We start from the raw sequence: 22,562 nt of genomic DNA on the forward strand, positions 1-22,562 counted from the left end.
TTGCTTGGCTAGTTAGAGCCTGATGTTAGCTAGCTAACATTGAACCTGGTTGGTTAAGTCCCAGCTGATTTATGCAGGGTAGTAACAACATGATTTGGCACTATGTTCATTGTTGTTCAACTAACTGGCTGGCCCGCTAGCTAACGTTACTTGACGTTTATGACCTTACACGTTGTTTACCTAGCTAGCTTGCAACATATCTTAAAAAAAGACTCCACAATGCAAGTAAACATTTCGGGTGCGTTCGTAAATTCAGTCTGAGTATGCCAGAGTGCAGAATAACTGATGAATTTATGAACGCACAACATCCGTTGAATATGGCTGGTGTCAGTAAATGTCGGCAAGCATAATGAAATTGTTGCCAGCAGAGCTGGTTAGGCTGTTTTCATGTTATCCAGAGGTAAACAAATCATCAGCCAGAGCGTCAGGTGTGCACTCTGAATGCTCCGAGAGCAAAACGAGATGGATGGGGCTAAACCTTAAGATGGTGTGAACGATGCTGAAAGGGTTTAGACAAATAATAGCTTTTCACTAGGTACCAAAACAATCAAAAGCAATTTACTCAAAAGTGAGTTTACAAGGTATTAACTTTCAAGACAGAATTACTTTCCTATTGTTCCTCAAAAATACAGTGTATGATATACCATTTTGTAGCTCTGAGTTTCTACTTTTATCCTATGTAAAAATATATATATATATATATATTTCAAGACAGAATATAATAATAATAAAAATTAAAAAACATTATAGATTTTGCTACAAAATACCTATTTTGAGCCGGTCGGTCACAGATGGGAGCGTCGCTGCACAGACATTTTTAGGGCACTCGAGAGATGTTCAATCGGTTTCAAGTCTGGCCTCTGGCTGGGGCATTCAAGAACATTCAGAGACTTGTCCCGAAGCCACTCCTGCGTTGTCTTGGCTGTGGGTGGTGGTGGCAGTATCATGCTGTGGGGTTAATTTTCAGTGGCGGGGATTGAGAGACTAGTCAGGTTCAAGGGAAAGCTGAACGGAGTAAAGTACAGCGAGATCCTTGATGAAAACTTTCTCCAGAACACTCAGGACCTTAGACTGGGGAAAACATTCATCTTCCAACAGGACAACGACCCTAAGCACAAAACCAAGACAACGCAGGAGTGGCTTCGGGACAAGTCTCTGAATGTCCTTGAGTGGCCCAGCCAGAGCCCGGACTTGAACAAAATCAAACATCTCTGGAGAGACCTGAAAATAGCTGTGCAGCAATGCTCCCCATCCAACCTGACAGAGCTTGAGAGGATCTGCAGAGAAGAATGGGAGAAACTCCACAAATACAGGTGTGCCAAGCTTGTAGCATCATATCCAGGAAGACTCTAGGCTGTAAACGCTGCCAAATGTGTTTCAACAAAGTACTGAGTAAAGGGTCTGAAAACTTATGTAAATGTGATATTTCAGTTTTTATTTTTGTATAAATGTTCAAACATTTCTAAAAGCCTGTTTTTGCTTGGTCATTATGGGGTATTGTATGTAGATTGAGGTGGGGAAAGAATTTAATCAATTTAAAATAAGGCAGTAATTTAACAATGTTAAAAGTCAAGGGGTCTGAATACTTTCTCCGTCAAAAGTATGTGGACACCCCTTCAAATTAGTGGATTTCGCTATTTCAGCTACACCGGTTGCTGATGGTATCAAATCGAGCACACAGCCATGGAATCTCCATAGACAAACATTGGCAGTAGAATGTCCTTACTGAAGAGCTCAGTGACTTTCAACGTGGCACCATCATATGATGCCATCTTTTCAACAAGTCAGTTTCTAAAATTTCTGCCCTGCTAGAGCTGTGAAGTGGAAACGTCTAGGAGCAACAACTGCTCAGCCACGAAGTGGTAGGCCACAAGCTCACAGAGCGAGACTGAGTGCTGAAGTGCGTAAAATCGCCTGTCTTCGATTTCAACAGTCACTACCGAGTTGCTTCCAGAGACCGTTTGGAACTTCGGCACAAGAACTGTTCGTCGGGAGCTTCATGGGTTTCCATGGCAGAGCAGCCACACACAAGCCTAAGATCACCTTTCGCAGTGCCAAGGGTCGACTGGAGTGGTGTAAAGCTTGCCGCCATTGGACTCTGGAGCACTTGATACACGTTCTCTGGAGTGATGAATCACGCTTCACCATCTAGCAGTTCGACGGACTAATCTGTGGCAACAGTTTGGGGAAGGCTCTTTCCTGTTCCAGCATGACAATGCCCCCGTGCACAAAGCAAGGTCCAGACAGAAATGGTTTGACGAGATCGGTGTGGAAGAACTTGATTGGCCTGCACAAAGCCCTGACCTCAACCCCATCGAACACCTTGGGATGAATTGGAACGCTGACTGCAAGCCAGGCCTAATCAACACCCGTGCCTGACCTCATTAATGCTCTTGTGGCTGAATGGAAGCAAGTCCCCACAGCAATGTTCATATTCCAGTGGAAAGCCTTCCCAGAAGATTGGAGGCTGTTATAGCAGCTGAGGGGGAGCCAACTTCATATTAATGACCATTATTTTGGATTGAGATGTTTGACGAGCAGGTGTCCACATACTTTTGGCCATGTGTACTTTGATTTTTGTTGTGTTTAGGCCTATGTTGCATGTTGCAGTTTCATTGCAGTAAGAGATACTTTAAAATGAAGTTAGGCCTATAGATGTGTATTAGGGGGAGAACTTGGCTGTCGTAAGAGGATAACGGGTCGTACTGGTACACAGATGGTTAATATTGCTGCAAGATTAGGAAGATCTAGGAAGATGCTTAATCTTCTTCCTCCACACAATATTAAATACTTAAGGAAAATCCACTCAAACTATCCCTCATGCTCCAATGTTCTTAGTCAATCACTCCGTAGACTGTTCTGATCTACTGTTGAGTGGTCGAATATGACTTACATTAGGGTTGGGTTTTATACCTAATATACGGTATCCCAGGGTATTTGAAAATACGCTCTGATTTTCCAATAACGTCAAAAAAATGTAAAAACATTGTTTTTATATATATATATATATATATATATATATATATATATATGTGTATATATATATATATATATATGTATGTGTGTATGTGTGTATGTGTGTATGTGTGTGTGTGTGTGTGTGTGTGTGTGTGTATACACATATATACACACACAGCGTATTCCAGTTCCCACCAATATCCAGCAAATTTGCACAGCCATTGAAGAGTAGGTCAACATTCCACAGGCCACAATCAACAGCCTGAACTCTTTGTGAAGGAGATGTCGCACTTCATGAGGCAAATGGTGGTCACATCAGATACTGACTTCTTTTCTAATTCACACCCCTACCATTAAAAAAAATATATATATCAATTCCCAGTCATGTGACATCCATACATTAGGGCCTAATTCATTTATTTCAATTGATTGATTTCCTTATATGAACTGTAACTCAGTCAAATCCTTGAGATTGTTGAATGTTACATTTATATTTTTTTGTGTACTAAGTTAACTATCTAAGATGTGCCAAATAAATGATCTCCAGCTGGGTTTTTGCTAACTTTAGCATGCACGGTCAAGCTTCTTGGTAACAGCAGCAGAGACGATCCCCTCCTGGATTAAGATCCCTACTGTCTAATATATGGTTTGCGTTGTAATATACTTGCCTTACTATATGAGTTGGGTTGTCTGTCTTGGTAGTAAAGGTTTGCATGCACTCTTTAGCATTTACTTAGTATCCGCTATGGTGATTCCTTAGTACTTGTTAGCATTTTGTTAGCAATCTGGTAATTGATGTTTTGGGATTTTATGTACAAAAAAAAATTGCCGCCCCTTGTGTGCACTACCAGTAATATCGTGTATCCTGGGATGGCACGGTGTGAAGGTATGGAAATCCGGATACCGCCCAACCCTAAACTGCATGTTAATTTAGTGGTCCAATACAGCCTACATGGTGATTTAGATGGTCATGTCTTGAGGCTTGCGTTAAAGGTAGGCTCAACAATATGACAGCATCAGACAACCAGATTTAAGTTTGCCAGGACTGGCACTTTTTGATTCTTCCTAATTTGTTCCATCCCTAAAGCAGTGGCGACATAACAAACCAGCAGTTGTATGTAATCGTTGTTGATTGCTGTGAGCAGAAAGTCTGCTCAAATGATGTCTTATTGCTTTGTCTACCTTTTTCAATGGATAATGTGTAGAATGGGATGGGGTTGCTCAGGAAGTTGGGTAGTATGACAATATTTGTGACTACAGTATGTCGTACATGTTTGAGATGGAAGCTGTGAAGAACGTCTCTGTACTGTGCAGACACAATCTCTCCAAATTCCAACTCTTTCACTCTGACTTTGGCCTGTTTTTGGATTCAGCCTAACCTTTGAGGTCCGTTTATACTTTGCAACTGAGCATACTGTATTCACAAGCATGTGCTTAGAGATGGCATGATCATGTTCTTTTCAGTATCTATGAATGCGTTCAACTAATACATCCCCATTCACTTGCACCCTCATTCTCACACACTATGTACAGAATCTATTGAAATGTCTCCCACTCTATTGTTGCAAAAAATGAGATTGGAACAGTAACAACAGAACGTAGGACTCAACAAACGCGTCTAGACAGCATTGTGTCTTGAAAACATATAAACAATATTTTGTACTGATGGGAAATGAAGGTCTTCACAACTTTATTCCTCAATTGTACCTTTTTATTGTAAAAAATAAACCAGTCTAAATAACAAAACATATGTTACCAACCTAACAGCTAGACTTGTTTACAATCTACCACATCTCTGGTGTGCACAAGGGAGACTTGTCATATTGTTTAGAAAAGACATAAGCTAAGAGCAGATACATTCTTTATGATGGCAGGCATGTTTGTTTGACATGTAAAAACTCCCTAATCCAAGAATGCCATCCAGTATAAGATGCAAATAAACAAAGTCAAAACGCAGCCAGGAATCGACCCAGAAGCAGCCCTCTTCCTGGAACTGATTGACTCTGCCCGGAATTGGGTGTAGTACTCTGCCCGGAGTCAAAATGAATGACTGCCCAGAATCGGCCCAAGTACATCGGGCCTTTTCCTTCTACCGGAATTCAGCGGACTTTGCAGGCATCTTACCAGAACCCCCCCCCCCCAGAAGCGACCCCAAAATTATTTTAGTAATTTTAAATATTACTATTATACATTTTATGCATACAAATTATACCCATCCACAAAAAAAATTATATATTTTGTGTCGAAGGAAACACCATACACCTGTTGACCGTGTCAGTGTGTGTGCTTCTAGCCCGCCACAGGATTCGCTGCAGCGCGATGGGACAAGGACATCCCGGCCGGGACAAACCCTCCCCTAATTCGGACGATGCTGGGCCAATTGTGTGTTGCCTCATGGGTCTCCCGGTCGTGGCCGGCACGGTTCTCGAACCAGCATCTGTAGCAATGTGTCTTAGATAGAGGTCGACCGATTTATGATTTTTTTTAACGCCGATACCGATTGGACGACCAAAAAATGCCGATACCGATTAATCGGAGGATTTAAAAAAATAAAATAAAATAAAATAATAATAATAATAATAATAATAATAAATAAAAATAAAAATATATATAGATTTTTTATTTGTAATAATGACAATTACAACAATACTGAATTAACTTAATATAATACATTAATAAAATCAATTTAGCCTCAAATGATGAAACATGTTCAATTTGGTTTATATAATGCAAAAACAAAGTGTTGGAGAAGAAAGTAAAAGTGCATTATGTGCCATGTAAGAAAGCTAACATTTAAGTTCCTTGCTCAGAACAGGAGAACATATGAAAGCTGGCCGCTACCTGGGCTCGAACCAGGAACACATCGACAACAGCCACCCTCGAAGCAGCGTTACCCATGCAGAGCAAGGGGAACAACTACTCCAAGTCTCAGAGCGAGTTTGAAACGCAATTAGCGCGCACCCCGCTAACTAGCTAGCCATTTCACATCGGTTACACTAGCCTAATTTTGGGAGTTGATAGGCTTGAAGTCATAAACAGCGCAATGCTTGAAGCATTGCGTAGAGCTGCTGACAAAACGCACGAAAGTGCTGTTTGAATGAATGCTTACAAGCCTGCTGGTGCCTACCATCGCTCAGTCAGACTGCTCTATCAAATCATAGACTTAGTTATAGCATAATAACACACAGAAATACGAGCATTAGTTCATTAATATGGTCGAATCCGGAAGCTATAATTTCGAAAACAAAACATTTATTCTTTCAGTGAAATACGGAACCGTTACGTATTTTATCTAACGGGTTGCATCCCTACGTCTAAATATTGCTGTTACATTGCACAACCTTCAATGTTACGTCATAATTACGTAAAATTCTGGCAAATTAGTTCGCAATGAGCCAGGTGGCCCAAACTGTTGCATATACCCTGACTCTGCGTGCAATGAACGCAAGAGAGGTGACACAATTTCACCTGGTTAATATTGCCTGGTTAATATACACTTCTGTGTATTGTTTTTAAGAAAGGCATTGATGTTCAGGGTTAAGTACACGTTGGAGCAACGACAGTCCTTTTACGCGAATGCATCGATTATATGCAACGCAGGTCACGCTTGATAAACTAGTAATATCATCAACAACTAGTGATTATGATTGATTGTTTTTTTATAAGATAAGTTTAATGCTAGCTTGCAACTTCCCTTGGCTTCTTACTGCATTTGCGTAACAGGCAGGTGCCTCGTGAGGCAGGTGGTTAGTGTTGGACTAGTTAACTGTATGGTTGCAAGATTGGATCCCCTGAGCTGACATGGTGAAAATCTGTCGTTCTGCCCCTGAACAAGGCAGTTATTCTGCCACCGTTCCTAGGCCATCATTGAAAATAAGAATGTGTTCTTAACTGACTTGCCTCGTTAAATAAAGCTGTAAAAAAAAAAAAAAAATGTATCGGCGTCCAAAAATACCTATTTCCGATTGTTATGAAAACTTGAAATCGGCCCTAATTAATCGGCCATTCTGATTCATCAGTCGACCTCTAGTCTCAGACCGCTGCGCCACTCGGGAGGTTCCATCCACATGGTTTTTAATGCTTATCAATTGTCTTACACAAAGTATCAAAATACTACACCGGACTCTTAAAGAATTAATATTTTTTTATTACAGAAACAGTGAGAAAATATGGAAAAATACAAAGCAGCCCATGTAATCATCTGCCAGAGAGTAGCCCCAATTGGCCCGAACCCCAAGTAATACATTTGGGCCAGATAACTATCACCGTAGTCGGCTCGAGCTCAATCCCCGCATCCTAGCCATAAGTAATAATGCCGAAGGCGGCCCAGACTTGGTCCGCATGATGTCAGACTCGGTCCGCATGATGTCGGCCGAGTCTGACTCTCAGCCGAGTGCGACTCTCAGCCGAGTGCCCCGACTCTCAACCGGAATCGGCCCAGATCCGCTGTGCTAGCTGGGAGATGGCTGCGTGTAAAAGATTAACTTAGTTTGGCCACTTTTCAGGATATTACAAATCTTTGATGTACTTGTTTTAGTGTATACAAGAACTGGAGCACATGACTTGACAAGTCATTTTCAGTTTTTTTACAAATCACAAACCAAATAAAATGTTATTACCTCACAGATCATTACAAATACAAGCCTACTGTCAAGCCTAACCGTAGCGCAAAAGCTAAACAGGGTTGCCAGATTTGGTTGAACCATTTTAGGGGAGTTTGTGGGGGGGTTCATTTAGTTTGTGGATGATTGCATGTACATTGGGGGTAGAACTGTGGAATGTATTGTGGGGGAATATGATGCAGGAAATACTACCATGATGGGGGATTTATTAATAAATGGGTAGCTAAAAGTAAAACCTAACTAAAAGTAAAACCCCTGGAATGTGGGGTCTGAGCTGGCAACCCAGAGTAACAATAGTTATAGTTGTGTGTCAGTCATGTGAACCATCCCTTCACCTCGTTTTGTCATAACATCTTTGGTCTGACTTTTACGTGACAACCAGAATGCATTGTGATGTCAACAAACATGGCGCCACACATAGCTGGCATTTAGCTTAGCATTAGCTCATCATAATCAGTACAACCTTCCAAAAAGTATTTTACACCACTCATGTGTCCATTACAATCAATGCAAGAATCGGTATGCATGATTTGTCACCAGTACTTGAAAACGTGAATAAAACAGTAAATACATTATGGTCCATATATGCGGTGTGCTACAGTAGAAACGACAACATTATATACAGAATCTACAATAACGTAATAAGGCACTTACTTTGATAGGAACGCACATGTCCAAAGTTGTTGTTATTATAATGTAAGGGAAACCACAATGAAGGCAATGCATGCACCAGCCGAAAAATATGCCAGGTGCAAAAAGTTTGTGCAGGTTCTTTTCTTACTGGAGATGCGCAAATGTCTGGGGGAAACACAGGGGAAATGCTTGGGGTCTCGTCGTAGAGAGAAGTTTCTCCTGCTCAGTAAAGCATCAAACATAAATTGTCTGCAGTGAAATGGGGTACTTCTATGTGAATTAATGAGTAGGCAGAACACACCTCAATTTAAACTGTTAGAAAATCATTTGAAATTGACAATTAGAAACCTAACCGATAGATAATTAGCAGGCAGCGTGCCTTTGTTTGAGGGCAGCGCCGGTTAACTGTCCTGTTGCCTAACAATCACATTTTGGGTTAGTGAGTGCATTCTGACATCGCTTGCATAAAAAACTCCCCCTGCGGCGATCATTAGAGATATTTGGAACTCACAGTGAAAAGGTTGTCTCCTGCTTAATTCCGACAGTTTCATTAAAAAGTGCTTGACGAAAATGGAGGTTTGGGACAAATGTGAGATGGAGACAAAAAAATGCAGGAAGCGAGTGGAGAGAAAAAAAATCTTAACCCACGGCTGTGATATATTATTAATCAAGTTGAAATGATTTTGCATTGCAAAAAAAAAAAAAATGGAAAAAGCCTTCTGTGATTGTGTGATTGAGCTTAATTATATAGCCTCTTGCCTATTAGCTCATTAAACAAGCTAAACGCTTCCCTGTGACAATTTAATCTGAAATTCCCTGACGACGGTCGCTGTGTTTATCTCGACAGCAGCGGTGGCGTCACGCTGACATAATCATCACTTGTTTTGTAAACACGCCAACAAGTAACAGGCGGCTGCCATGGCACCCGGCAGGCCTGACACTGGATAGTGTGGAGTTGTGGACGGACTGTCGCAGAGCGCTTGACTAGGCGTAGAATTACTGGAAGCAGTGGATGTGCAAACGTGCAATGTCTCGTCTTCTCTCCGACTATTGAACTTGACCCTCTTCTTGCAGACATCGATATTTCACAATCTCCCTTTTGTTTGTAACAGATTTTCAAATTGAGTTGTACTGAATCTCCAAATTGAGTTGAATTCAGTTTACCCTCCACTCATGTATAGGATTTTTCCCAAACGTCTCATCTCACTGGTTTCTTGGCTGTTTTTTATAATGTCATGTATTATCATTTATTTTGTTGCTTTGTTTGACATTTGCATTTGGCTGTTGCATTTATGTTGCTGCATTTTGTCCCCTCCCACTCCCAACCCCTCTTCCTCCTACCCCCACCCCTCCTCCAATCAGGGAGCATGGAGTAACCATAGGGCAGCAAGCTCTTGGTCCCAGCAGGACCCCTCAGAGGGGGGGTGGGATGGCCCAAAAAACAGGCAGCTGCAGGAGGTGCCCGTCTGGAGCATGAGAGTGGTAAAATGGAGCGCTCTTATGATGTCCATGTCCAATCCCCCTCCCTCCCTTTCACTCAGTGGTTTAGCCCGGCCAGGTGGGGACAGGTTAGGACATGACACAGCACATGGTGCCTCCTGCGGTGACGTAGTGAAGGCAAATCCATGTGAACATTGTTTTTGCACCTCCTTTATGAATGGCGTTATTATTCTATAAGTTAACATAGTTAGCATTTAGCGTTGTTAGCATTGCCGGGACGACAGGAATCCCAGACTGATAGTGGAGTGAAACAAACTCAATACACACAGTCTGGGTTTCCAGGCTACCCCTGACCCCCATCTCTGTCACCCCCACCGCAACCCTTTAGTCCTGACATTGTGACATGAATCCACTTTGACGCTAACTCGCCACAACAAGCCTCTCTCTCGCACGCGCTCTGAGTTCATAAACTCCACTGTTATGTCGTTCTGTCTGAGCTGACAAGGTAAATATAAACTCCTTCACAACATGGCTCAATTATTATACTTCAATCTATAACTGATCTGAGCGATGTGTAGTCTCATATCAGTTAGCATATACACACTTCATACCTCCCTCTCGTGCGCGATCTACTCTTTCCTGCTCTCCCCTTCCTCTATCCCTCTCTAGCTCTTTCTTATTTCCCTCCTCGTTCCCCCTCGCTCCTTCCTCGTTCCCCCTCGCTCGTTCCCCCTCGCTCCTTCCTCGTTCCCCCTCGCTCGTTCCCTCTCGCTCCTTCCTTGCTCTCTCTGATATTCTCTGCCCGACACACACCTCTCACCCTCTTGTCTCTCTCTCCTCCCTGTCTCCCTCCTGTCTTGCTCTCTCCTCCCTGTCTCCCTCCTGTCTTGCTTTCTCCTCACACTCTCCTCTTGCTCCTGTCTTAATGTCTCTCTCCCCCCTCACTCTTTTATCCTGCCCTCTCTCCCACACAGGGTCGTGGTTCGGGCTTCCCTGGAAGGCGGAGGCCCCGCGGGGCCAACCTATCTGGGCGCGGGGGCCGCGGACGCTCTCGAGGACTCAAAGCCGACACCACCCTCGCCATGACCCCTGGGGTAGGAGACCTCACCCCCCCTTTATCCCCCTCCACCACCTCCCTCCCTCTCTCTGTCCTCCTCCTCCTCTGCCTACATTAATAAAACAATGGCCTAATGTGCTTAGCTTAACCCAGAGAGTGCTCTCACATTAGCAAGAGGAACAGTACACTCAAGCACGGCATGAGGGTTGGTTGGTTGGTTGGTTGGTTGGGAGGGGGTGGTGGGGAGAGGAATGCTATTTTATACATAGCGGTGGGCAGGGAACTGACATGTTTTTGCCCCCCCCCCCCCCCCCCCACTAAAAACTGTGGGTGGCTGACGCAGAAAATGTGTTCAACATGCATTTAAATACTATACATTGTGGGCACCTTTTAAGATAGAAATGTCAATTCTGTATTGATTGTACGAACTAGATAGTTGGATTAGATGGCAGCGTGCTTGTTGACCAGAGCCGCATGGTAATGCTGAGATGGGAACCCTGCTGCCTGTTTGTCCCTGTGGATTACATAATAATATATTGACACACAGTCTGGAGGTGTGATAGCTGGTCACATGAGAACGTCTTCCATGTCCTAGACCTAGATCAGGCCTATTCCTGGGAGATCTTTTCTACCTCAATTGAAAAATACTTTACTAGGTCAAGCAATATTTGATTTTTTATCTCAACCTTTCAGATTTTAAACACAATCTTACCATCTGTTTTAATTTCAATATTTTTTTGAATAATTTGTGAATCAACTCCTGCTTGTGTGCCTGTATGTGTGTGCCTGTGTTCGTGTGTGTGTCCGTACATGTCCGTGTGTGTCTCTAAAGGCCAGCTTTGTGGAGCAGCCGTACATGGTGAAAGAAGAGGAGGAGAATGCCATGCACAACACTGTGGTCATGTTCTCAACCTCAGACCACTTCACTCTCAGACAGGTCAGTACCAACACTGTGGTCATGTTCTCAACCTCAGACCACTTCACACTGACAGGTCAGTACCAACACTGTGGTCATGTTCTCAACCTCAGACCACTTCACACTGACAGGTCAGTACCAACACTGTGGTCATGTTCTCAACTTCAGACCACTTCACACTGACAGGTCAGTACCAACACTGTGGTCATGTTCTCAACCTCAGACCACTTCACACTGACAGGTCAGTACCAACACTGTGGTCATGTTCTCAACCTCAGACCACTTCACACTGACAGGTCAGTACCAACACTGTGGTCATGTTCTCAACTTCAGACCACTTCACTCTGACAGGTCAGTACCAACACTGTGGTCATGTTCTCAACCTCAGACCACTTCACACTGACAGGTCAGTACCAACACTGTGGTCATGTTCTCAACTTCAGACCACTTCACTCTGACAGGTCAGTACCAACACTGTGGTCATGTTCTCAACCTCAGACCACTTCACTCTGACAGGTCAGTACCAACACTGTGGTCATGTTCTCAACCTCAGACCACTTCACACTGACAGGTCAGTACCAACACTGTGGTCATGTTCTTAACCTCAGACCACTTCACTCTGACAGGTCAGTACCAACACTGTGGTGATGTTCTCAACCTCAGACCACTTCACACTGACAGGTCAGTACCAACACCGTGGTCATGTTCTCAACTTCAGACCACTTCACTCTGACAGGTCAGTACCAACACTGTGGTCATGTTCTCAACTTCAGACCACTTCACTCTGACAGGTCAGTACCAACACTGTGGTCATGTTCTCAACCTCAGACCACTTCACTCTGACAGGTCAGTACCAACACTGTGGTCATGTTCTCAACCTCAGACCACTTCACTCTGACAGGTCAGTACCAACACCGTGGTCATGTTCTCAACTTCAGACCACTTCACTCTGACAGGTCAGTACCAACACTGTGGTCATGTTCTCAACCTCAGACCACTTCACACTGACAGGTCAGTACCAACACCGTGGTCATGTTCTCAACTTCAGACCACTTCACTCTGACAGGTCAGTACCAACACTGTGGTCATGTTCTCAACCTCAGACCACTTCACACTGACAGGTCAGTACCAACACCGTGGTCATGTTCTCAACTTCAGAACACTTCAATCTGACAGGCCAGTACCATCATACATCACTGAAACAATAGAGTATTGACACTTTGTGCCGTCAAAGTCCCGGCTTGTTTGTGTCTGTGTGTGTTGCTTAAAGCTGTGTATTTCAACTCCCCTCGTGGTCTCTCTACTGTCAAATCCTTCTTGTCTTCCTTAGAAAAGGCTCTGTATAGCAGTAGTGACTGGTGACTTTAATAAGGAGGACAGTCAGACTCTTCCTCCCTGGTCAAGCTGTGTCTGTTGAATAGGCCTAAAGCCTGTTAAATGTCTTACATAACCAAATACTGTACTGTACATTATGGCTGTCCCAACTGACAAAAATGTTTGTCAACCGAGAGTCGTCCTGTTTTGACCAATTGATTGGTCGTAATGTTTAACCTTATTTTTCCATATATAGACACACACCCTGTGTTTAAATAAAAATAAACTACATATGCACTGTGCTTGTCTGATGCTTTTAACACACTGTTTGATTAAATAATTAAGACACACAAATTACTCAAGAAAGAGCCTGATGGTCACACTGTTGAAATAAATTACAGCTAGAACCTGTGTGACTGGCACACGTTGTCTCGCTCTTCTCCCTACTGCAGCTCAAAGGCAGCATGAGTGTTTATTGCGCTGTTCGTGCTGAAGCTGCAACATAATTGCAGCCATTTACTTGTTTCTGACTGAAAAGTTATCAATCTCTAATTTGTTTAGGAAAAACATTCCCTATTCGCTCAACCCTTGCTCTCTTTACGTGAAACATGTATGCATCGCATGTGACCAATTGGGCCTGACCTATACCCTGTCATAATCACATCAAGAAATTGGTTATAACAAACTCCCAACACAGTAACACGTGACAGCAAAATGGATGCGGAGGAAGTGAAAAAGAAACTCGAAACGGGCGAATGTTTACTGGTTGCTCAGCAGGGAAAGGGGAAGTCAGATCTGTGGAAGACATTTGACTTAGTTGTGGAAGTTACTGGAGAAAAAATAAAGGCTGGTATAGGAGCAATTATTGCTTGAGTATTGTGTGCCAAAAGTCGTTACTGTTAGATTATAATAAAATATTGTTTCTGACAATTTGAAACAGTGTAAACAACACTAAATCATCGATTGTATTTCAAAGCATGAATGTCTCATATCCTGTTTGATGGCATGAACAAATGAATGATTGATTGATACAGTAGCCTATATATTGAAATATAGGCCTAACTAAGTTACAGTTATTAAGACTAAACCGGATGTGCTCTTAGGCCTACAGCTCGATGGTGGTTACACAAGGCTACTATACAAAGCCTACTAATGATAACGACGATCATAATAATAATTATAACAATACGAAAGAGATCAAGATAAATGAGGGTATGGGAGCGAGAGCTAAATGCATATGTGTGACAAACCGGCGCGGTTAGATTACAATATCATTTCTGTCTGTTTGGAACAGTGTAAACAACACTAAATACATTATAATTAATACCAATCTGTTCTAACGGAGAAAAATGCTAAAGTCTTGATTAAAGCAAAGAAAATATTAAAAACAGCTGAATCTGTGAAATTGCTTTGTCCAATATTTTGCTGTTGCATGAGGCTTGGTGCTCACGGAATCAGTAGGCTATTAAACACTCAAACAAGCAACGGAAGCAAGATCTGTCTTATTTCTGTAGATATTTAAATATGGATGATTTATAAAGTCAGGCGCATTTAACAGTTAGGCTATTGATTATAAGACTTAATTAAGTTGGGGTTTCACCTCTCCTCAATTTTCTTAAACAATTAGGCTTAAGCAAGGACTGTTGACTCGTCTGTGCTGCCTCAGCCGCATTGTTCTCATTCCCAATATGCTAGTAACTTTGCTATTATGCAGATGGCAACATAGGGAAAGGCGCCAATTCTACGGCGCACTGAAGATTGTTTCAGAACTGCGGACAGTGACCGTATCCAATACGGGAAAAAGCACATTTGTTATAAAATATTATATTTATTAGTGTTGCACCATAATATTTTTACATAATATAACATACACAATTTCAATATCACATATCTTAGTGATGAACTGTGCCTTCCTCATGGCGTGCGCAATGGATTAGTCCACTGAGACAGGCGTGAATCAGACACGTGTCTTGTGAAAAATAAAATGTATTAATTGTGACCGCTCGACTAAAGAAATCTCTGTCTACCAACAGCCTATTGACCAAACAATCGACCAATCGACTAAATGGGGTCAGCCCTACTGTACATATTTGAATATGCATGCTGGTGAAAAAATACTACAGCTATTAGAGACGATGAAACATTAAAAATGCATTTTGTATGATGATGCTATGATAGTCCCTTGTCCTTGTTGGACAGCCTGTTTACTAGTCTCTTCTTGGCCTTGTTGGACAGCCTGTCTACTAGTCTCTTCTTGGCCTTGTTGGACAGCCTGTTTACTAGTCTCTTCTTGGCCTTGTTGGACAGCCTGTTTACTAGTCTCTTGTTGGACAGCCTGTTTACTAGTCTCTTCTTGGCCTTGTTTTCTCTTCCAAATTTTCCACTCATTTGTGTCTGGCCATTTTTGCAGCGCACGCACAAACACACACCCACACATGGACATGCATGCGCACACTCGCGCACACACACACCCCTAAGACACAGATGAATCCTGCTGTGAGGTAAGGCTCTTAAGAGATGCTCTATCGTGGAAGACGAACGTATCCCGAGAGCCATATGTTTATGTATGTCAAGAAACTTAACTTTCTCTTGTTTTCTCTCCATTTTCTGTTTACCTGCTCTTTCCCCCATTACTTATGCACTCTCTCCTTTTCCTTCCACATCCTTTTCTCTCACTCCCCTGCTCCCTCTTGACCCCCCCACCTCTCCATCTTTCTCTCCCTACCTCCTTCTTTCCCTCTCTGTCTACTTCTCTTTTTTTTCTCTTCTCCCTTCCTCCCCCTCTCTCCCTTATACAGGACATGTGTGTGGTGTGTGGGAGTTTTGGCCAGGGGTCAGAGGGCAGGCTGCTGGCCTGCTCCCAGTGTGGCCAGTGTTACCACCCCTTCTGTGTCAACATCAAGGTGAACCCTTCTCTTTCCTATACCAGACCTACAGTATGTCTCAAAAGTTAATCCGCAACCAATAATGTGTATGTATATAAACACTGCATTGTTTCTCCTATATGCATTTAGCAGTGTCTAAATGCATTTAGCATGACATGGGACCCCTCCATTGATTTTGTTCTGCTTGAGGCACTCAGATGCAGTGGTGGGAAAAGTACCCAATTGTCATAATTGAGTAAAAGTATAGATACCTTTTTAATAGAAAGTTACTCAAGTAAAAGTCAGCCAGTAAAATACTAGTAAAAGTCTAAAAGTATTTGGTTTAAATATACTTAAGTATCAAAAGCAAATGTAATTGCTAAAATATACTTAAGTATCAAAAGTAAACGTACACGTATAAGGAGGGGCACCCACTCCAACACTCAGACATTATTTAGAAAAGATGCATTTGTGTTTAGTGAGTCCACCAGGCCAGAGGCAGTAGGGATGACCATGTGTTCTTGATAAGTTTGACAATTTTCCTGTCCTGCTAAGCATTCAAAATGTAACGAGTACTTTTTGTTGTCAGGGAAATTGTATGAAAGACAAAGTACAATATTTTCTTTAGGGATGTAGTAAAGTCAAAGTTGCCAAAAAATATAAATCGTAAAGTACAGATACACACAAAAAACTACTTAAGTAGTACTTTAAATTACTTTACACCACTGCTCAGATGGCATAAGAACATGGCATAAGCCATGTCAAAAATGTGTAGAATTGCAGGAAATTAGCTTTAAAATTAAAATGGTCTCTCCACCCCGTGGCAAAATGTGTAAAATTGCAGGAAGTTAGCTTTAAAACAGCAACATTTTGTGTATGTGGCTACATGTATGCATAGTTTGGTTGTAGTGTAGTCGCCAGGGGATTCCCTACAGATTGAATTAGGCTCTGTGCCAACTTCCCCAAGCAGCTTTGAGCCAAGGTGTCAAATAAATACTGGGATGATTAACAGGTTTCACTTTAAGTACCTTGTGTGGATTCTATTGATGGATTTATCGCCAAGCCTTATCCCCGCAACACCACCCCCTCTGGCAGACAAATAAGGGCCTAAGACAGTTTCCTTTGATATAGTGTTAAGTTTTTCACAAATATCACCTCAAGCAGTCGCCACTCCAAGCCGGCTTGCCTACCATTGTCATATTCCATTCTAGTTGGAACACAGCCTCTAAAATAAAATCAATAGACTGTATAGAAGTTTTACTTTTATGAAAGTCATATGCATGCTGCCCTTATGCCTATTCTGGCTCAGTGTGTTCAGTGAATTGGCCCCTAAATATAGAATGTGCCCATCCCCCTTTTAATCTCTCCCCCTGGAAAAAAAAGCACTCACTCAATAATGGGAGACTATCAGACACAGGCGCACCCACTCACACACACGCACAGGTTTTCTTCATCACGCCTGCCTCTGCCAGCCAATCGCACCCATCCCAGCTAACACAGTGATTAAACCGATTGATGTTAGCAGCACCGCGGCGCACTGGCGGAAGCTAATGGACAGGAATGATGGAGACGGCATTATTGATGGCCCCCGGTAGCTAGCGAAACGGCTAATTGCCCTTGGTAGCCAAGTGCGCTCAGCAGCACTTAGTGTGACTGTACATTTCACTCACGGCTATACACATTGGCTGCTTGGTTGTAATTTGTATTTATTTTTATTACAAGGCTAGTAAAAGAGAGATGTACCTGTTATTGACAACATGGTGAGAATAAGTCTCTTTTTTGGCATCCATTTCGGTCTGCTGGATCCAATGGAATTGGCGGCCTACTGGCACAAAGTGGTGTTTATAAGTAAGCCCATGATACATTTAGGAGTAATTGGGTAATGATATTGGGTAACAGTTTACTATGCAGTCTATAAATACCTCACCCAGATTTGAGTACTGAAATAAAAAAAACATTTAATGGAGATAATCTGGGTGGCTAAACTATGCAAGTGGAAATCCACCCACGTTCCACCAACGTCAGCTTGTTATGGTATTTGTTGTCTGGCTTTCAGCACATAATTGTGAGGGTGGAGGGTCTTTCTCTCAATTGGTTTGATCCGCCCTCTGCATCCATGGTTTATTGGCTAATAAATACCGGTGCATCCCTTTGACAAATAGCTCACCAATGACCTTTAACCTGGAAGATGTGCTGCTGGGAACTAGATTTGATTATTCCCCTACTATGTAAATATAGAACATACAGCCATTAGTCAATATGCTCCATTGAAATTGACCTTAAAGGGGCTTCCTATCCCTGCTCTGCCCCTTTAACCCCTCTCTAACCTTTGCCCCCCTGTACCACCAGATCACCCGGGTGGTACTGAGTAAAGGCTGGCGCTGTCTGGAGTGCACAGTGTGCGAGGCGTGCGGCCAGGCCAGCGACCCAGGCCGCCTGCTGCTGTGTGACAACTGTGACATCAGCTACCACACATACTGCCTGGACCCACCCCTGCAGACGGTGCCCAAGGGCAGCTGGAAGTGCAAGTGGTGTGTATATGTCGTGACTGCTGCTAATTACAGAGCACAGCACAGCCAATCAAAGCATCAGAGCTTGTCTGGCTGCACCAATGATGCTGTCAAATGTTTTTAGAATTAAGTTTTGTGTTTCTCTATTCTTTCCCTTAGTATCTCATCTGTTATCTCTCCATCTCTATAATGTGTCTTCTCATCCATGCGTCTCGCTCTCTTCTTTGCGTCTCTCGCTCTCTGCGTCTCTCTCGCTCTTTTTGCGTCTCTCTCGCTCTTTTTGCGTCTCTCTCTCTCTCTGCGACTCTCTCTGCGTCTCTCACTCTGCGACTCTCTGCGTCTCTCTCGCTCTCTCTGCGTCTCTCTCTCTGCGTCTCTCTCTCTCTCTCTCTGAGATATATATGAAGAGGTTGGGGCTTAAGGTGCATCCCTGTCTCACCCCCCCGGCCCTGTGGAAAGACGTGTTTTTTCTGCTAATTTTAACCACACTTGTTTGTGTACATGGATTTTATAATCTCATATAATGGAAACACTAGTTTCCATCCATTTGTTTAGCCAAATTGAGTCAAACTTTTTTTTTTATCAGCAAAGCATGAGAAAACTTTGCCTTTGTTTTGTTTGTCAATTGGGGTGTGCAGGGTGAATACGTGGTCTGTCTTATGGTAATTTGGTAAAAAGCCAATTTGACATTTGTTCGGTACTTTCACTAAGGAAATGTACTAGTCTACTGTTAATGATAATGCAGGGGCTTTTCCCAAGGTTGCTGTTGATGCATATCCCACGGTAGTTACTGGGGTCAAATTTGTCTCCACTTTTGTGGATTGGGGTGATCAGTCCTTAGTTCCAAATATGCCAGAGCTAAGAATGATGTTTAAGTATAGCGAATTGTAATTTGTTGTCTGTATATTTTATCATTTCATTTAAGATACCATCAACCCCACAGGTCTTTTTGGGTTGGAGGGTCTGTATTTTGTCCCGTAGTTCATTCAATGTAATTGGAGAATCCAGTGGGTTCTGGTAGTCTTCAATAGTTTAATGTAAGATTTGTATTTAATCATGTACAGTGGGGAGAAGAAGTATTTGATACACTGACAATTTTGCAGGTTTTCCTACTTTCAAAGCATGTAGAGGTCTGTAATTTTTATCATAGGTATACTTCAACTGTGAGAGACAAAACAAAAATCCAGAAAATCACATTTGTATGATTTTTAAGTAATTAATTTGCATTTTATTGCATGACATAAGTATTTGATCACCTACCAACCAGTAAGAATTCCGGCTCACAGACCTGTTAGTTTTTCTTTAAGAAGCCCTCCTGTTCTCCACTCATTACCTGTATTAACTGCACCTGTTTGAACTCGTTACCGGTATAAAAGACACCTGTCCCCACACTCAATCAAACAGACTCCAACCTCTCCACAATGGCCAAGACCAGAGAGCTGTGTAAGGACATCAGGGATAAAATTGTAGACCTGCACAAGGCTGGGATGGGCTACAGGACAATAGGCAAGCAGCTTGGTGAGAAGGCAACAACCGTTGGTGCAATTATTAGAAAATGGAAGAAGTTCAGGAGGACGGTCAATCACCCTCGGTCTGGGGCTCCATGCAAGATCTCACCAGGACCTGGTCAATGACCTAAAGAGAGCTGGGACCACAGTCTCAAAGAAAACCATTAGTAACACACTACGCCGTCATGGATTAAAATCCTGCAGCGCACGCAAGGTCCCCCTGCTCAAGCCAGCGCATGTCCAGGCCCGTCTGAAGTTTTCCAATGACCATCTGGATGATCCAGAGGAGGAATGGGAGAAGGTCATGTGGTCTGATGAGACAAAAACAGAGCTTTTTGGTCTAAACTCCACTCGCCGCGTTTGGAGGAAGAAGGATGAGTACAACCCCAAGAACACCATCCCAACCGTGAAGCATAGAGGTGGAAACATAATTCTTTGGGGATGCTTTTCTGCAAAGGGGACAGGACGACTGCACCGTATTGAGGGGAGGATGGATGGGGCCATGTATCACAAGATCTCCAACAACCTCCTTCCCTCAGTAAGAGCATTGAAGATGGGTCGTGGCAACGACCCAAAACACACAGCCAGGGCAACTAAGGAGTGGCTCTGTAAGAAGCATCTCATGGTCCTGGAGTGACCGTGCCAGTCTCCAGACCTGAAGCCAATAGAAAATCTTTGGAGGGAGCTGAAACTTCGTATTGCCCAGCGACAGCCCCGAAACCTGGAGGAGTGGGCCAAAATCCCTGCTGCAGTGTGTGCAAACCTGGTCAAGAACTACAGGAAACATATGATCTCTGTAATTGCAAACAAAGGTTTCTGTACCAAATATAAAGTTTTGCTTTTCTGATGTATCAAATACTTATGTTATGCAATAAAATGCAAATTAATTACTTAAAAATCATACAATGTGATTTTCTGGATTTTTGTTTTAGATTCCATCTCACACAGTTGAAGTGTACCTATGATAAAAAGTACAGACCTCTACATGCTTTGTAAGTAGGGAAACCTGCAAAATCGGCAGTGTATCAAATACTTGTTCTCCCCACTGTATATGTTTTTGGTGTTTGTTCTTTGTTATAGAGCAAAATGATTAGAGAAGTGGTTTATCCATTGCCATTTTGGATAGATAACGCTTCGTATTGTTTTTTGTTTAGTGTTTTCAATTTTCTCGGAAGTGGTTAGATTATATGGATTCTTCAATTATGTTGAGCTGATTTCTAACGTGCTGTCTTTTTCTTTTTCCGTAGTGTATTTCTGTATTGTTTTAGTGATTCACCGTAGTGAAGGGGTATGCTCAAGTTTTCTCGGTCTCTATGTTTTTGGTTGTTGGATAGGTTTCTCAATTTATTTCTTAGGTTTTTGCATTCTTCATCAAACCATTTGTCATTGTTTTTAGGTTGTCTGCTAGAAATGTTTAGATTTGATAGGGAAGCTGAGAGGTCAAATATACTGTTTAGGTTGTCTACTGACAAGTTTACACATTCATTATTACAGTGAAACATTTTGTCCAGGAAGTTGTCTAAAAGGGATTGACTTTGTTGTTGCCTAATAGTTTTTTGGCAAGTTTTTAACACTACTTTCCTTCCATATATAGCATGTCGTACTATGATTCAGTTCCTTTGGCTGTAATTCCTCGTGATTGAGCATAGCTCTGTTCAAGTAGAGTGTTATTTTGCTGTGATCTGATAGGGGTGTCAGTGGGCTGACTGTGAACGCTCTGAGAGACTCTGGGTTGAGATCAGTGATAAAGTAGTATACAGTACTACTGCCAGGAGATGAGCTGTAGGTGTACCTACTGTAGGAGTCCCGTCGAAGCCTGCCATTGACTATGTACATACCCAGCGTCCGACAGATTTACGACGCGTTTTTGTTGGTTATGTTGTCTATGGAGGCATATGGGGGAGGGATTGCTGTCACCTCCAGGTACAGTTGAAGTCGGAAGTTTACATAAACCTTAGCCAAATTCATTTAAACTCAGTTTTTCCAATCCTTGACATTTAATCCTAGTAAAAATTCCCTGTTTTTGGTCAGTTAGGATCAATACTTTTATTTTAAGAATGTGAAATGTCAGAATAATAGTTGAGAGCATGATTTATTTCAGCTTTTATTTATTTCATCGCATTCTTAAATGGTCAGAAGTTACAATCAATTAGTATTTGGTAGCATTGTCTTTAAATTGTTTAACTTGCGTCAAACGTTTCGGGTAGCCTTCCACAAACCTCTCACAATAAGTTGGGTGAATTTTGGCCCATTCCTCTTGACAGAGCTGATGTAACTGAGTCAAGGTTTCTAGGCCTCCTTGCTCGCACATGCCTTTTCAGTTTTGCCCACAAATGTTCTATAGAATTGAGGTCAGGGCTTTGTGATGGCCACTCCAATACCTTGACTTTGTTGTCCTTAAGCCATTTTGCCACAACTTTGGAAGTATGCTTGGCGTCATTGTCCATTTGGAAAACCCATTTGCGACCAAGCTTTAACTTCCTGACTGATGTCTTGAGATGTTGCTTCAATATATCCACACATTTTCCTACCTCATGATGCCATCTATTTTATGAAGTTCACCAGTCCCTCCTGCAGCAAAGCACCCTCACAACATGATGCTGCCACCCCCGTGCTTCACTGTTGGGATGGTGTTCTTCAGCTTGCAAGCCCGCCCCTTTTTCCTCCAAACATAACGATGGTTATTATTGCCAAACAGTTATATTTTTGTTTCATCAGACCAGTGGACATTTCTCAAAAA

The 22,562-nt window shown here is 42.4% G+C and overlaps 1 protein-coding gene across 16 annotated transcripts in view; it reads left to right on the forward strand.

Moving 5' to 3' along the window:
• The window catches only part of LOC110490933 (histone-lysine N-methyltransferase 2C), a 231,504-nt gene that overhangs the window by 107,995 nt on the left and 100,947 nt on the right, over positions 1-22,562 (forward strand). For 12 of the 16 annotated variants that reach the window (XM_090199401.1, XM_090199404.1, XM_090199405.1 and 9 more), the window contains exons 14-18: positions 9,576-9,695; positions 10,628-10,747; positions 11,543-11,647; positions 15,739-15,843; positions 18,154-18,335. In XM_090199401.1, the coding sequence (XP_090055527.1) occupies positions 9,576-9,695; positions 10,628-10,747; positions 11,543-11,647; positions 15,739-15,843; positions 18,154-18,335 (632 nt within the window). The remainder of the gene's footprint in view (positions 1-9,575; positions 9,696-10,627; positions 10,748-11,542; positions 11,648-15,738; positions 15,844-18,153; positions 18,336-22,562) is intronic. The other 4 variants (XM_090199409.1, XM_090199413.1, XM_090199411.1 and 1 more) reach the window with 1 other exon arrangement.

The sequence above is a fragment of the Oncorhynchus mykiss genome, chromosome 15 (assembly GCF_057628025.1).
Source record: "Oncorhynchus mykiss isolate SJ-2025 chromosome 15, ASM5762802v1, whole genome shotgun sequence".
NCBI lineage: Eukaryota > Metazoa > Chordata > Actinopteri > Salmoniformes > Salmonidae > Oncorhynchus > Oncorhynchus mykiss.